The sequence below is a fragment of the Gadus chalcogrammus genome, chromosome 10, assembly GCF_026213295.1.
Source record: "Gadus chalcogrammus isolate NIFS_2021 chromosome 10, NIFS_Gcha_1.0, whole genome shotgun sequence".
Lineage (NCBI taxonomy): Eukaryota > Metazoa > Chordata > Actinopteri > Gadiformes > Gadidae > Gadus > Gadus chalcogrammus.
In genome coordinates this window covers 20,491,273-20,503,743 of record NC_079421.1, presented here as the reverse complement: position 1 = coordinate 20,503,743, position 12,471 = coordinate 20,491,273, and the positions used below count along the sequence as shown (strand labels likewise).

Genomic DNA, 12,471 nt, shown 5'->3' with positions numbered 1-12,471 from the left:
ACACATCAACACGCTAGGAGGACCCTGGAATCAAACTAGCAACCTTCCGGTTACAAGTCAACCTCCTGAGCTAAGCCGACCCCAAACTCACGTTTCTACCCATCCAACAAGCTACTGTTAATCTGCTCCATCTGTTCATCAATATATCTATTAAATCAATAAACACCTAATGGAATGAGAAATCCTCTCACAACAAAATAGGAGCCCTTTTATTAATTGATACAAACAAATCCCTCATGAATAATTGCCATTATTGTTTAACATTTTTCTTAGGCTGATCAGTGTAATCATCTAATCATTAAATCTGTGCCATAACAAGGAATGCATTTGACCTTGGATCACAATTTTCCTCGCTCCAAAGTGATGTCCTTTTATGGATGAATAATGCAATTCCCTCACCTGATCCTTCAGGCAAATCCCGTCTGTCCCTTTCTCTCTCAATCCATCTATCGCTATAATACATCCATCACCATCGCTCCATCTTCCAGCTCTTTACTGTCCATCCCTGAACCTGCTGCTGTTAGAAAACCCTACTGTTTACCCATCAGATAAAGTATCATGCCATAGAAACAACGGGTCAATTAGCAAACTGATAGGGAACTGAGAAAGAGCCAGAAACATAAATGTCAAGAAGAGCGTTTTGCTACAGGGAGCACTACTAGGAAATGGTTTGTGCTACAAGAAGTAGGCTTGTACCAGGAAGTGTGTTTGTGTGGCAGGAAGTGCTTCCAAGAAGTGTGTTTTTGTTACAGGAAGTATGAGTAAGGGTTTTGTGCTACAGGAAATACTACGCGGAATGGCGTTTGTGTTACAGTACGTGCTATGAGGAAGTGTGTTTGTGCGTTTGCGGTGCAGGAAGAGGACTATGTTCCAGAAGATCGTGGATCAGTCCAAGACCTACGAGAGCTGGAACGACTGGACCAAGTACATGATGCTGGAGACCACACGCAAGGAGATTGTCATGTGAGATCATGCACACAGACACACATGCAGACCAACGCACACACACAAACAGACATGCACGCACACATTGTACAATCTACAAAAACCTACAAAAGGTCCTCAGACCCACTGTTCTGCTTCATCTCCCCAGGGCGATGATGATGACAGCGTGTGACTTGTCTGCCATCGCTAAACCCTGGGAGATCCAGAGCAAGGTACACCGTGATGAGGGGTGGGGGGGGGTGAATACGGTGTGTCTGTCGTGTGTGAGTGTCTGTCTGTGCGTCTGTCTGTTTGTGTCTGTGTGAGTGCGTGTGCATATATGTGTGTGTGCTTGTGTGTCTTAGTGTGCTTTCACACCTGAGCCGTTTTTTCCATTTCATTCGTACCCTGGAGTGCTTCCCTCAATAGCTATGTTTGTTTGGGGAGGTGTGAATGCTCCTTCGAACTCTGGAGCAGATCAAACAAACAAACTCTGTTCTGCCTGAAAACAGGGCTAGAACCCGACTATAGGATGCTAACCAAAAAGTTATGGATTGTGGGTTGAATGTACACATTTTCCCCAAACTGGACATAATAAACATAATAAACGCATGGTGGGACAACTAATATAAAGCAATTGCTTGTGGTCACTTAGAAAAACTATTTCTGGAATTTGTAACACCGAAGCAAAATGAAAATAACTCAGACCACACATAGTTGCTTTTGCTCCGTTATTATTGTCCGCAACAAGGAAATGCAATGAGTTTCCCTCTAATTATCTGTCCAATAGAACCCCGGTCAACAGCCTTACATGATACATTGTTTGGTTTGCTTGACCGTGTCCTGTGCGAGCGCTAACTTTACCAAATTCTGTTTATGTGTATGCATAAAGATGTTTGTATAAAGGTAATAAAAGACACACAAAACACATGGGAGATTACCGTGTGGGATCACACGCAAACACGCATTTGTGTATTTGTTTGTGTTCTGTGTGTGTGTGGGGGTTGTGTTTATTGGCTCCTTGTATACATCCCAACATCTTCCAACAACCCACTGTGATTTTCCTATTTCAAACACACACACACACGCAAAATGGAGAGAATGACACTTTAGAGGCACTAGTCATTCTCTTGACTGCTTCTGCACAGCCTGTCCATCACAGCTACAAGCTCCTCACCCCCTCCTCCTCCTTTTCACGACCAATTCCTCTAAACAACCAACCATCATCTCCGCCCCACCACCTCCCAAGAGGGCACCCTCTCCCAACATCTCCTCTAAACCCTTAAACCTCCTCCCCACATCGCCTCCTCACACCTCCTCCCACCACGCCACCCCTCACACCTCCTCCCACCACGCCCAATCCCCCTCCCGCAACCCCTCCCATCGCCATGGTCACCTCCGCTTCCTCCCAGCACGCCTCCCCGCATCTTCTACCAATACCCTGTCTTCCCACGGACTTCCTACCCCCAGCGATGTCCTCCCATCACCTCCTCACCAACCAGGAACGCCATCGACTCATGATCACCTCCTCCACATTACCTCACCCTACCGCCATCTCCTCCTCACCCCTCCGTCTCCATCCCATCGTCGTCTCCTCCCCATTACCTCCCAGCAGCCACAAATCCCTTTCCATTCCCTCCCTCTCCTCTCCGCGGTGGCCCGGTGGAATAGGGCCACCGTGTTGGACTGTTTAGCCAGCCCCCGCTATAATTCATATTTATGTCATTCCTTTATGCTCCTGTTTACCCAGAGAGGTGGCCCGAGTGTGTATATACGTGCATATCACTAACAGCCACACACACACACACACACACACACACACACACACACACACACACACACACACACACACACACACACACACACACACACACACACACACACACACACACACACACAAACTCTCATGGCCATGTAGAGGTTGTGTGTATGTGGTATTAAGGTGGAACTGCCAGTGAAATGGATATTTTTCGTTTAGTCGATGAGGGACAGAATATGTATTTGGCGGAGCAGCATAGTGTTATAGAATACAAATAACCAGACTAAAATACAAATAACACAACAAAAAAAAGGACTAGCATTAAAGTACAGAGTGTATATTTAGGACGATGTTACCCTTTCAATAAAAATGAAATACAAATTGTTTAAAATACTGTAAATAGACAGTACTTAGGCCTATGTAACTGTAATGACAGCATTTTACTGGCAATGCATATCATCTTAGAAGAGCAACTATAACTCAGGCTGGTGACTACATGCTGTCAGGATAACCATCCTGCTGAGATAGTTCTTCTTAAAGTAAACTGTGACTTTATAGGCAACTTTTCAGCCCACGGAACTCCGGCAGCCACTTTTGAACATTTCCATTTATTTACCCAGAGAGAAGATCCTGAAAAACTGTGATGCCAATCCAATGTCCCGCCCCCACACGCAGAACACTGTGCATCAAAGTACAAGATGTGCCCACATTCCCACTGGAACCAGAGGATTTACGCGTCGCCACACACGCGTCACTCGCATCACGGCATCAGCCATATTTTAATCGTCTCCAGTGCGGGTGTCATTGGGAGACAGACTGTAGGAGTAGGAGGAGGCCACAGGAAGCGGTGAATCATCGTGCCAGCGGATGACTCAGGTGGTCGGCCCCTTCCTCCTCCTCCTCCTCCTCATCCTCATAATCCGTCAACGCAGTCCCCCCACCCCAAAGGATCCAAGTGTCAAATACAACCTGGCTGACCAAAAAGGAGACCCCCCCCCCCCCCCCCCCCCCCGCTGGGAAGATGGCTTTTACTGTCTTATGGAGATTTTATAAATAGAATTTATGAATGAATCTGAAGTACTGCACCGAACGAGCAAACTCAACGCCTGAGTTGAGTTTGTGTGTGTGTGTGTGTGTGTGTGTGTGTGTGTGTGTGTGTGTGTGTGTGTGTGTGTGTGTGTGTGTGTGTGTGTGTGTGTGTGTGTGTGTGTGTGTGTGTGTGTGTGTGTGTGTGTGTGCGTGCGTGCGTGCGTGCGTGCGTGCGTGCGTGCGTGCGTGCGTGCGTGGAGGGGGGGGCTGGGGATAGATTCTTACAGGCCTTGAGATGCATTATTTATGTATCTGTATTCTTCACCCAAACTCCTATCAGGTTGTTCGTATCAGAGTATGACATTCACGGACTACAAATGATGTAAAGTCTTACACACGTGGTCGGACTACTAATCTGCGATGTTAGAGATAGCGACATACTACACAGAGAGCGGAGATGTTGTTGTATTTTGATTTCTTAATCTTCACTCGTATCCTCGTCTTTTATAACTCGTCTTTCTTAACCTGTACCTGGGAAATGGTGTTGTGATAGTTCTGAATATTTATGCAACATGACGTATTTTGGAATTATTTTGTAAAATATGAATTGGTGCATTTGCATATAATTACGAGACAATGAAAATAAAATAAAATCCCAAAATGCACGCAATACGATTCTGTCCATTTTTGATCGGAGGGCAAGCAAGTGTACATTCCCCAAGACATCAATGTCAAAAATGCAATTTAACAAGTCAGTTTTTTCAACCGCTCTCCCACTCCCCCACTACAGGTGGCGCTGGCCGTGGCTGCAGAGTTCTGGGAGCAGGGAGATCTGGAGAGAACCGTTCTGGAACAGAATCCTATTGTAAGGCACAGACACACGCACAAACACAACCACACCTTCTGGAGAGAGAGAGAGAGAGAGAGAGAGAGAGAGAGAGAGAGAGAGAGAGAGAGAGAGAGAGAGAGAGAGAGAGAGAGAGAGAGAGAGAGAGAGAGAGAGAGAGAGAGAGAGAGAGAGAGAGAGAGAGAGAGAGAGAGGAGAGAGAGAGAGAGAGAGAGAGAGAGAGAGAGAGAGAGAGAGAGAGAGAGAGAGAGAGAGAGAGAGAGAGAGAGAGAGAGAGAGAGAGAGAGAGAGAGAGAGAGAGAGAGATTCTAATAAAGAGTGATAGAGAGGGATAGGTTTAGAGAACAGCTTCTCCAGAGCAATAGAGAGGTGAAGATTGATTGACAGCGGGATGAGTGAATAGAGATAGGAGAGATGGGGAAATAAGGATGTGGTGTAGAATGATGGATAAGGCGACAGAGCGCTGGAGAAGGGTGCCCAGAGAGACATCGAGGTGTCAAACCCTCACCAGAAACAGAGAGGTGGAAGAGAAGGAGAGAGGGGTGGAATAAAAGGTGCATAGACAGATGGATAGAGAGATAGAGAGGAATGGAAAGAGATACGATAAGCTTCAGTATGGGGGACAGAGCCAAAGAGGCATAGCAAGATCGATATAAAACGATCGATTTCATCTACACAAATGTGTCGATGAATCTGAAGTACTGCACCGAACGAGCAAACTCAACGCCTCAGTCCCACTGTGTGCCTGTGTTTATGTGTGTGTGTGTGTGTGTGTGTGTGTGTGTGTGTGTGTGTGTGTGTGTGTGTGTGTGTGTGTGTGTGTGTGTGTGTGTGTGTGTGTGTGTGGGGGGGGGGGGGGGGATGGATTCTTACAGGCCTTGAAGGAAATCAACAAAACGTGGTGCAAAAGGAGAAAGAGAGATTGGGAGATGGCTTAATAGAAATCATTGAGAGGGGGAATCATCAACGACCAAGACACAATAGGAGAAGGTTCCAGAGGGGATGGGGGGATGAAGAGGTGAACGAGGAGGAGGAGGAGGCGGAGGAAGAGGAGGCGGAGGCAGAGGGACTAAAGAGAGAAATGTGTGTGTTATGCTGGAAGTGCGTGATGGTGTGCACTGGTTCAGAAAGAACAAGCACAGTGGGCCAGGGGCAGAGCCACAATGTCCCTGCACACACACTCACTCTCTTTCTCTCTCTGTCTCTTACCGGTTCTATGTTTCTCCTCCCTCACTCTAGCCTTTCCTCTCTCTCTTCCTCCCTCGCTTGGCCCCCCCGGGGCCTCAGAGTCTATTTAGATTCATGTCCGCGATGAAAGGGACCAGTATATGGTCAAAGTAATGAATGACGTAAAGGGGGGGAAAACGGTGAAAAGAGTTTGCTTTGCACTACTGTCGTTTAGAATTGGGAGCAATTATCCTGCAACTGCGTCCAATGTGAGTTGTCCAAATTCGCAAAGTTCAGAATGCATTCCCTTAAAGGCTGGCATGAGTCACCCATGAGTGTCTGTGTGTGTGCGCATGAGTTTGTGTGTGTGTGTAAGGGCATGTTTGTGTGTGTGAGAGAGCGAGAAAGTTAGAGAAAGAGGGAGAGATGTGCATGCAAGGGTGTGTGTGTGTGTGTGTGTATTAGGGGGGGGGGGGGAGGCTGTGTGTGTGTGTGTGTGTGTGTGTGTGTGTGTGTGTGTGTGTGTGTGTGTGTGTGTGTGTGTGTGTGTGTGTGTGTGTGTGTGTCTTAGTTGATATTTAATTGACGCGAGCAGTGCAACACTAATTGAAGGTTGGTTTATCCGTTGATGTTTTCCACCGGCATTTAATTGGCTATTCCAGTGACTTCAGAGGTCAGAGGTCATAGGTCAAGGCCTAGCCGACAGCCTCTCTGAAGCAGTGGGGTGGACGGGTGAATGTTATCAGCATTAATTCAAGAATAAATGGGAATTTAACTAATTGACAGAGACTTCTGATTGGTAAAACAGGTATAGGGACACATGATGTGACATGCAATGGTTTATACCATCTGATGCTCTGCTGGTCAAGGTTTTGATCATAAAACACAATTTATAATGTCTTGTTATATAATCACTTTTAGTTCCTGGTTTCACTCTTTCACTCCTTTTTCTTTCCTTTCCTCTCTTCTCATCTCTCCTTCCTTTCTCTCCCTTCTCCTTCGTTCCCTATCTTCCTATCTCTCCCTTTCTAGCCCATGATGGACAGGACCAAGTCTGCAGATCTTCCTAAAATGCAGTGTGGTTTCATCGACTTTGTCTGTGCATTCGTCTACAAGGTGAGACTCTGACAAAAACCACATCGACAACAATAACCCAACACCCCTGCTCTGCTCTCAACCCTTCCCCCTTACACCCATACACACCTCCAACACAGGGGCCAGTGCTAGGACCGGGCGAATGGAAGAGCCTCAAACTGGTGTCAAATAGTATTTATTATTTAATGGGTTTCTCAGACCAGTGGGTAGATCAATCACCCCAAATGGAGTTGTACATATTCCACACTGGTGGTGCAAGGAATCAATGGTCCCATCCTAGAACTAAATGTTCACATGCACTCATTGGTGTTCAGTCTGAAACATCTGCATTTGAGAGCCAGCCTGAGATGAGACCATAAGGATATCATCAGAACTTGAAATACAGTACCACTCCAGCCACACTTACCATCAAGGAAGCTGACAAGCTAAATGTGGCAACGGAGGAGACATTCCCAGGAGAGCCTCTACAATAAATGTGGAGCATGTGAATTGGTGCAGAGTACTCAAGCACATCTACCACCTGAGAGTGAGTACTTAGAGGGTCGCTGTGCTGTGTACTTTGTTCCTTTACCAAAGAAGGTGTGCTGCTCTAGTGCCATCAAAGACGAAAAGACTAACCCAACGTGATGAAGTCCCTTGAGAGACTTGGTTCTGGTACACTTAGTTCCCCTGGTTAAACCATCACTTGACCTCCGTTTGCCTAGCAGCCCAAGAGCATGATGCCATCATCTTCCTGCTTCACATAGACAGGCCGGGTAGCACTGTGAGAGTCAAGTTATTTGATTTCTAAAGCGTGCTCAACAACATCTAGCCTGTCCTGCTAGCGAGCAAGCTAACAGTGACTCCAGCAGAATCTCCCCTGATGTCATGGATTGTGCACTACCTCAATGGTCAGCCACAGTATGTTCGGGTTGAGTGTCTGGCCCTTTGGTGGCAACATAGGGTCCTGACACCTTTTCCGTTTACCCTGTTCAACTTGGATTATACTTACAACTCCATGTCCGGCTTCCTGCAAATTCTCAAGACTACTCTGCAATTGTGGGCTGCAGCAGAAAGGGAAAGGATGAGTACAGAGGCGTTGTGGACTCCTTTTAGAGTGATGTTGACTGAACCACCTTCAGATGATTACCGTCAAGACCAAGGGCTTGCTGGCGGACTTCAGAAGGAGGGAAAACCCCTCACACCTGTCTCCATCCAGGGGATGGATGTGGCAGTCTGTGGTAGCCAGTGCAATTTTCTTTGCCATAGTGTAGAGAATAGTGTAGCAGAATCGATGAGCTCCGAGAGGAGGACGCATCGTGGACAATGACTCTCAACCTCATCACAATGCGCTGGGGGAGCACCTTCAGACACCTTCAGACACCTTCAGATACCCCGACGACGTTCCACAGATCATCTACAGCTCTCTTTCATGTGTGATACAGTAATAATGTCATGTTAATGTTAATAATGTACTGTTAATGCAACAGCCGACTGTGCAATAACTTTTTGAATTTTTTTTTTTTTGAAAACTTTGTGAAATTACGTGAAATATCATGGACATAATCAGTGAACATTTTATTCAAACATTATACATTGCTTGTACTTCTGATTGGTTATGTATAAAAAATAAAGAAATTTGACACGCTCAAACATTTCTGTGATCTTACCATTAACCTTGGACAAGATGTTTGAACCCGTTATTCGGACATTGTATCTTTGGATTTCCTTCTTACTGTAGCTGTTACTTTTGGCCTTCTATAATTTGGAATCCTTTAGGACAAAACAAGCAATATCCCGTCTTATGTTTCAGGAGTTCAGCCGCTTCCACGTTGAGATCACTCCCATGCTGGAGCGCCTGCTGAACAACAGGAAGGAGTGGAACGCCCTGAAGGAGGTGCACGAGGCCAAGCTGGCCGTCATAGAGGAGGCCAACAAGGCCAAGGAGGAGGCGGCCCAGAAAGGTTCTGCCGCCAAGCAAGGTGGGTCATCTTTACGGCTGACTATGTAGGCATTCAGCACAACGTTTCATTAACCTTTTGGTCAAGTACTCATACTTCATCAACACCATCAAACCAGAAATGTTTACCTTTAACCTAATATTATTGTGAAAAAGAGTTTCCTCAACGATATACAGTACACTCCATCATAAAGACGTTCAGATAGAAATATGCAACTGTGCAGTGGTACCTAATGTATCAATGTACCTTTTTTTATCGTCTTACTTTCTTTATCAGGTTTACTTCCTTTCCTTCCTCCTTTATTGTCATACATATTATTATCTTTCTTCAAATGTTTCTTTTATCATGTTTCTTGCTTATCATTTGTCTTTCTTTCTTCACAACGTTTCTTCCTTATCATGTTCTTTTCATTCTCATAGTGTGTTTGTATTCATTCTGTTGAGGTTCCTTTCTCTCTTTCTCATCATGATTCCTTGGCCCAATCCCATTTCTACCCCTTACCCCTCCCCCTTGTTTTGAAGGGGTAAGGGGAAGGGGTAAGGGGGAGAAATGGGATTGGGCCCTTCTCTCTTATCATGTCCCTCTCTCTTTCTTCTAATGGTTTCATCTCTCCCTCTCTCTCTCTCTCTTTCTGTCCAAAGCCGGTGCTGCCGAGGGTTCACAATCCAAGACGTGCATTCTGAGCTAGAGAGAGAGGGAGAGATTCCTGACCTAGTCCTCCAGCCTGCGATCCACCCTGCTAAACACCTGCTAACAAGACCATCCCCCCCTCATCCATCTCCCTCTCTCAATATGAAGTTAGACACATCTATCCTTTCATCACGTGTTCTGCTAACTTAACTTTGTGGCAGCGTCCTCAGAACTCATTAGCCGGACTGCAGAAAGCCATCAATTCCACTCCACGTCTTGATCCTGTTCAACTTTACATTTCCCAGCCGTGGTTGGAGACAAAGTACTTGATGGGCTCTGGAATAGAATCTCTATCACGCTTCAAAGGCAACATGAAATGGAATTGAGACAATCTTGCTCTTTGTAAGTAGTTGCATGGAAATACACTTTAGCCCAAAGAGCCTTCACCTGAGACTCAAACCACCTAAAGACTAGATTATGTAGGCCTATATAGGGGGACTAGAAATGTTGGAGGGGTGAGATCATTCAGGTTTAAATTGGCAGGTGTGGGAGAACCTAGGGCTTAGTCTCACTCTAGAGCTGGCCCCATCAGTGTTGCGATTGGTTGAAATGTTCCATTCCAGTCGACTACTTTAGCTAACTTTGTTGGTGATGGAGTATGAGTAGATGATCAAGGGCAAGTCGTTTTCCATTTCATGTCATCTTTAAAGTCTCCCTTCACCCTGCATATAAATAACAATAAACATTAGGTCTATAAATAACGATAGATATCTATGAATAACTTCTACATATGTCTACACCGCTAGAAATATATCCTTGATCAGAAGGAGACACAGATTATGAACATGCAACACTGCAGGAAGTAAGTCTGTTTGATCGCTGTGATTTTTAATCCCTAACTCCAAAACACCCGTTAGAAATCTGCAGGGTTTGGCTTGTTGAAAAAACACTGTCGCTTTCCAGATGCAACAAATCGGAGCGACTACGCCTGAATAACTAAACACAAATTGAATAAATTGAGCGCAAAGTTTCTCGTTCACAGTTGAGCGAGTCGCAGAATTCAACACAGTCTCGGGTGTTTCCAAGCCCTATAACTGTCACAGCTAATATGCGCTCTCGATGAAGGACTACGGTAATATTATGAGTTAGGATGCTGGAGTAATATGTATGATGCACAGGCTGTCTCTGTATTATTCTGGTGCATCGCTTAATGCTCTGGTTGTTACTAGGGAATAAGTCAACGCAGAATCAATTAATGAAATACTATTTGTTTTTCCTTTTTAGTGTTTTTGGTGTAACCACATAGATTTCACTTGTGTGAGCAATAGGTCAGACCAGAAAGCTAAATTATACAGACAGAGTGTGAATTCATTATGTTTAATTGTTGTTTTACTTATTTTGTGGCATTTAGATCTTACAGTAAACTGTCGTGAAGGCTTTTTAGAAAACACTGTTACATTGCATGTCAACATACAATGTGTTGCACTTTATCAGGTCCTGATATGAGTTTGCGCCCAAATGTACAAAGTAGTGACAAATTAGTTTGTTTCTCCGTACGTTGCGTCAGCCGGGTGTCATGTTGAGCCATTGCAATAGCAACATGGGAGTGTCCACTCAGATCTGATATTGACAGATCAACTCCAAGCTTAGCAGTTGTTACAATCCACCAGTAAATTCCTTCCAGCTGGTCAGAAACTCCCACCATGTGATTTCATAAAGGGATGGATTTCGGCTCGTCGACATGCCTACTGATGTTCACATCGCGGGGGGGGCCTCTAACATGTGGATGGAGGAGCATTTCTAGTGAATAAACGATAACACCTGTACCACCTCTAGTCTGCTGACATCTTCTTAAAGAACCCCACTCAGCCGATAATAAAGGAGTATGTTGCATGCGCACGTGTCTGTCCTCAAGCAATGCATTTCAAAACAATACGACGTGTACAGATATGCCTATTCTTGCACCGCGCTTTGCCGTACACCATGAATGTGATTAAAAGCCTGACGGGGGCGTAGCATGCCTATGTGATGCATGACATTATATAAAGCATGCGGAGCGTGTGCATGAAATGAGTGCATGCGCTTCGTGCACACAGACAAGAGACATACTGCAGCTCTCTCTGCACGTCATCGCATAACACGCACTGATTCAGAGCACGGCAAAGGTACTCTAAGCACAGTACAACTACTGCTATCGAGTGTGTGTGTGTGTGTGTGTGTGTGTGTGTGTGTGTGTGTGTGTGTGTGTGTGTGTGGCTATGGATGCCAGCGTGCTTTTTTACCCTTTTTATGGAATACTTCTTTGCATGCAATTATTCATACCCATATCCTAAACTGGCGAAGATCAAATTGTTTCCATCTCACTATATGCCGCTAACATCACCACGTTACCGGACAAAAGTGTGCGTCTGTGATTGTGAGTGGATTGTTTGCATAAAACGGCATGTAATGGTTACACACTAATTGTGCGGGGCGGGGGGTGGGAGGGCACTGCTAGGTTAAGAGGCATCACAGTATAGTACTCTACATCACTACTGCATGACGTAAGGCTTAGTGACGTCAGCAGAGAGAGACAGAGCGAGGGAGAGAGCGAGCAAAGGATTACCGTATACGGTAGCGATGATCTACTATGCTTGTGACGCACACCCTCCACCCAACTGCAGCAGAGAGAGAGAGAGAGAGAGAGAGAGAGAGAGAGAGAGAGAGAGAGAGAGAGAGAGAGAGAGAGAGAGAGAGAGAGAGAGAGAGAGAGGGTGTAATGAAACAGCTGCAGAGAGAGAGAGAGAGAGAGAGAGACCTTGAGTCAGTATAGGGAGAGCGAGAGAGAGAGAGAGAGAGAGAGCGAGGGGGAGAGACATTGAGTCAATGCGGGGCGAGAGAGCAGAGCGGTGGTAGTATAGTGCAGTGACTGCGTCAGATCAGCAGGTCGGTCCTAGCATGGCGCCGGCAGGACAGAGTGTGAGTCGTGACTGCGGTGTTGCGCGGCTGCATGGGGTGCACCGGCCAGGGTGAGGGACTATTTATAGGAGCCCTGTGGAGGATCAGGTCTGGATTAGAGATGCGGCGGATGTCATGTAGCA

The 12,471-nt window shown here is 45.8% G+C and overlaps 1 protein-coding gene across 1 annotated transcript in view; it reads left to right on the top strand.

Annotated features, from left to right (window-relative positions):
* Nucleotides 1-11,277, top strand: part of pde6a (phosphodiesterase 6A, cGMP-specific, rod, alpha) — a 32,152-nt gene extending 20,875 nt beyond the window's left edge. Inside the window, exons 18-23 of the mRNA XM_056601209.1 lie at nt 856-963; nt 1,094-1,157; nt 4,503-4,577; nt 6,759-6,842; nt 8,614-8,782; nt 9,403-11,277. Of these exons, the coding sequence (XP_056457184.1) occupies nt 856-963; nt 1,094-1,157; nt 4,503-4,577; nt 6,759-6,842; nt 8,614-8,782; nt 9,403-9,449 (547 nt within the window). The 3' untranslated portion in view covers nt 9,450-11,277. The remainder of the gene's footprint in view (nt 1-855; nt 964-1,093; nt 1,158-4,502; nt 4,578-6,758; nt 6,843-8,613; nt 8,783-9,402) is intronic.
* The last annotated feature ends 1,194 nt before the right edge of the window (nt 11,278-12,471 follow it).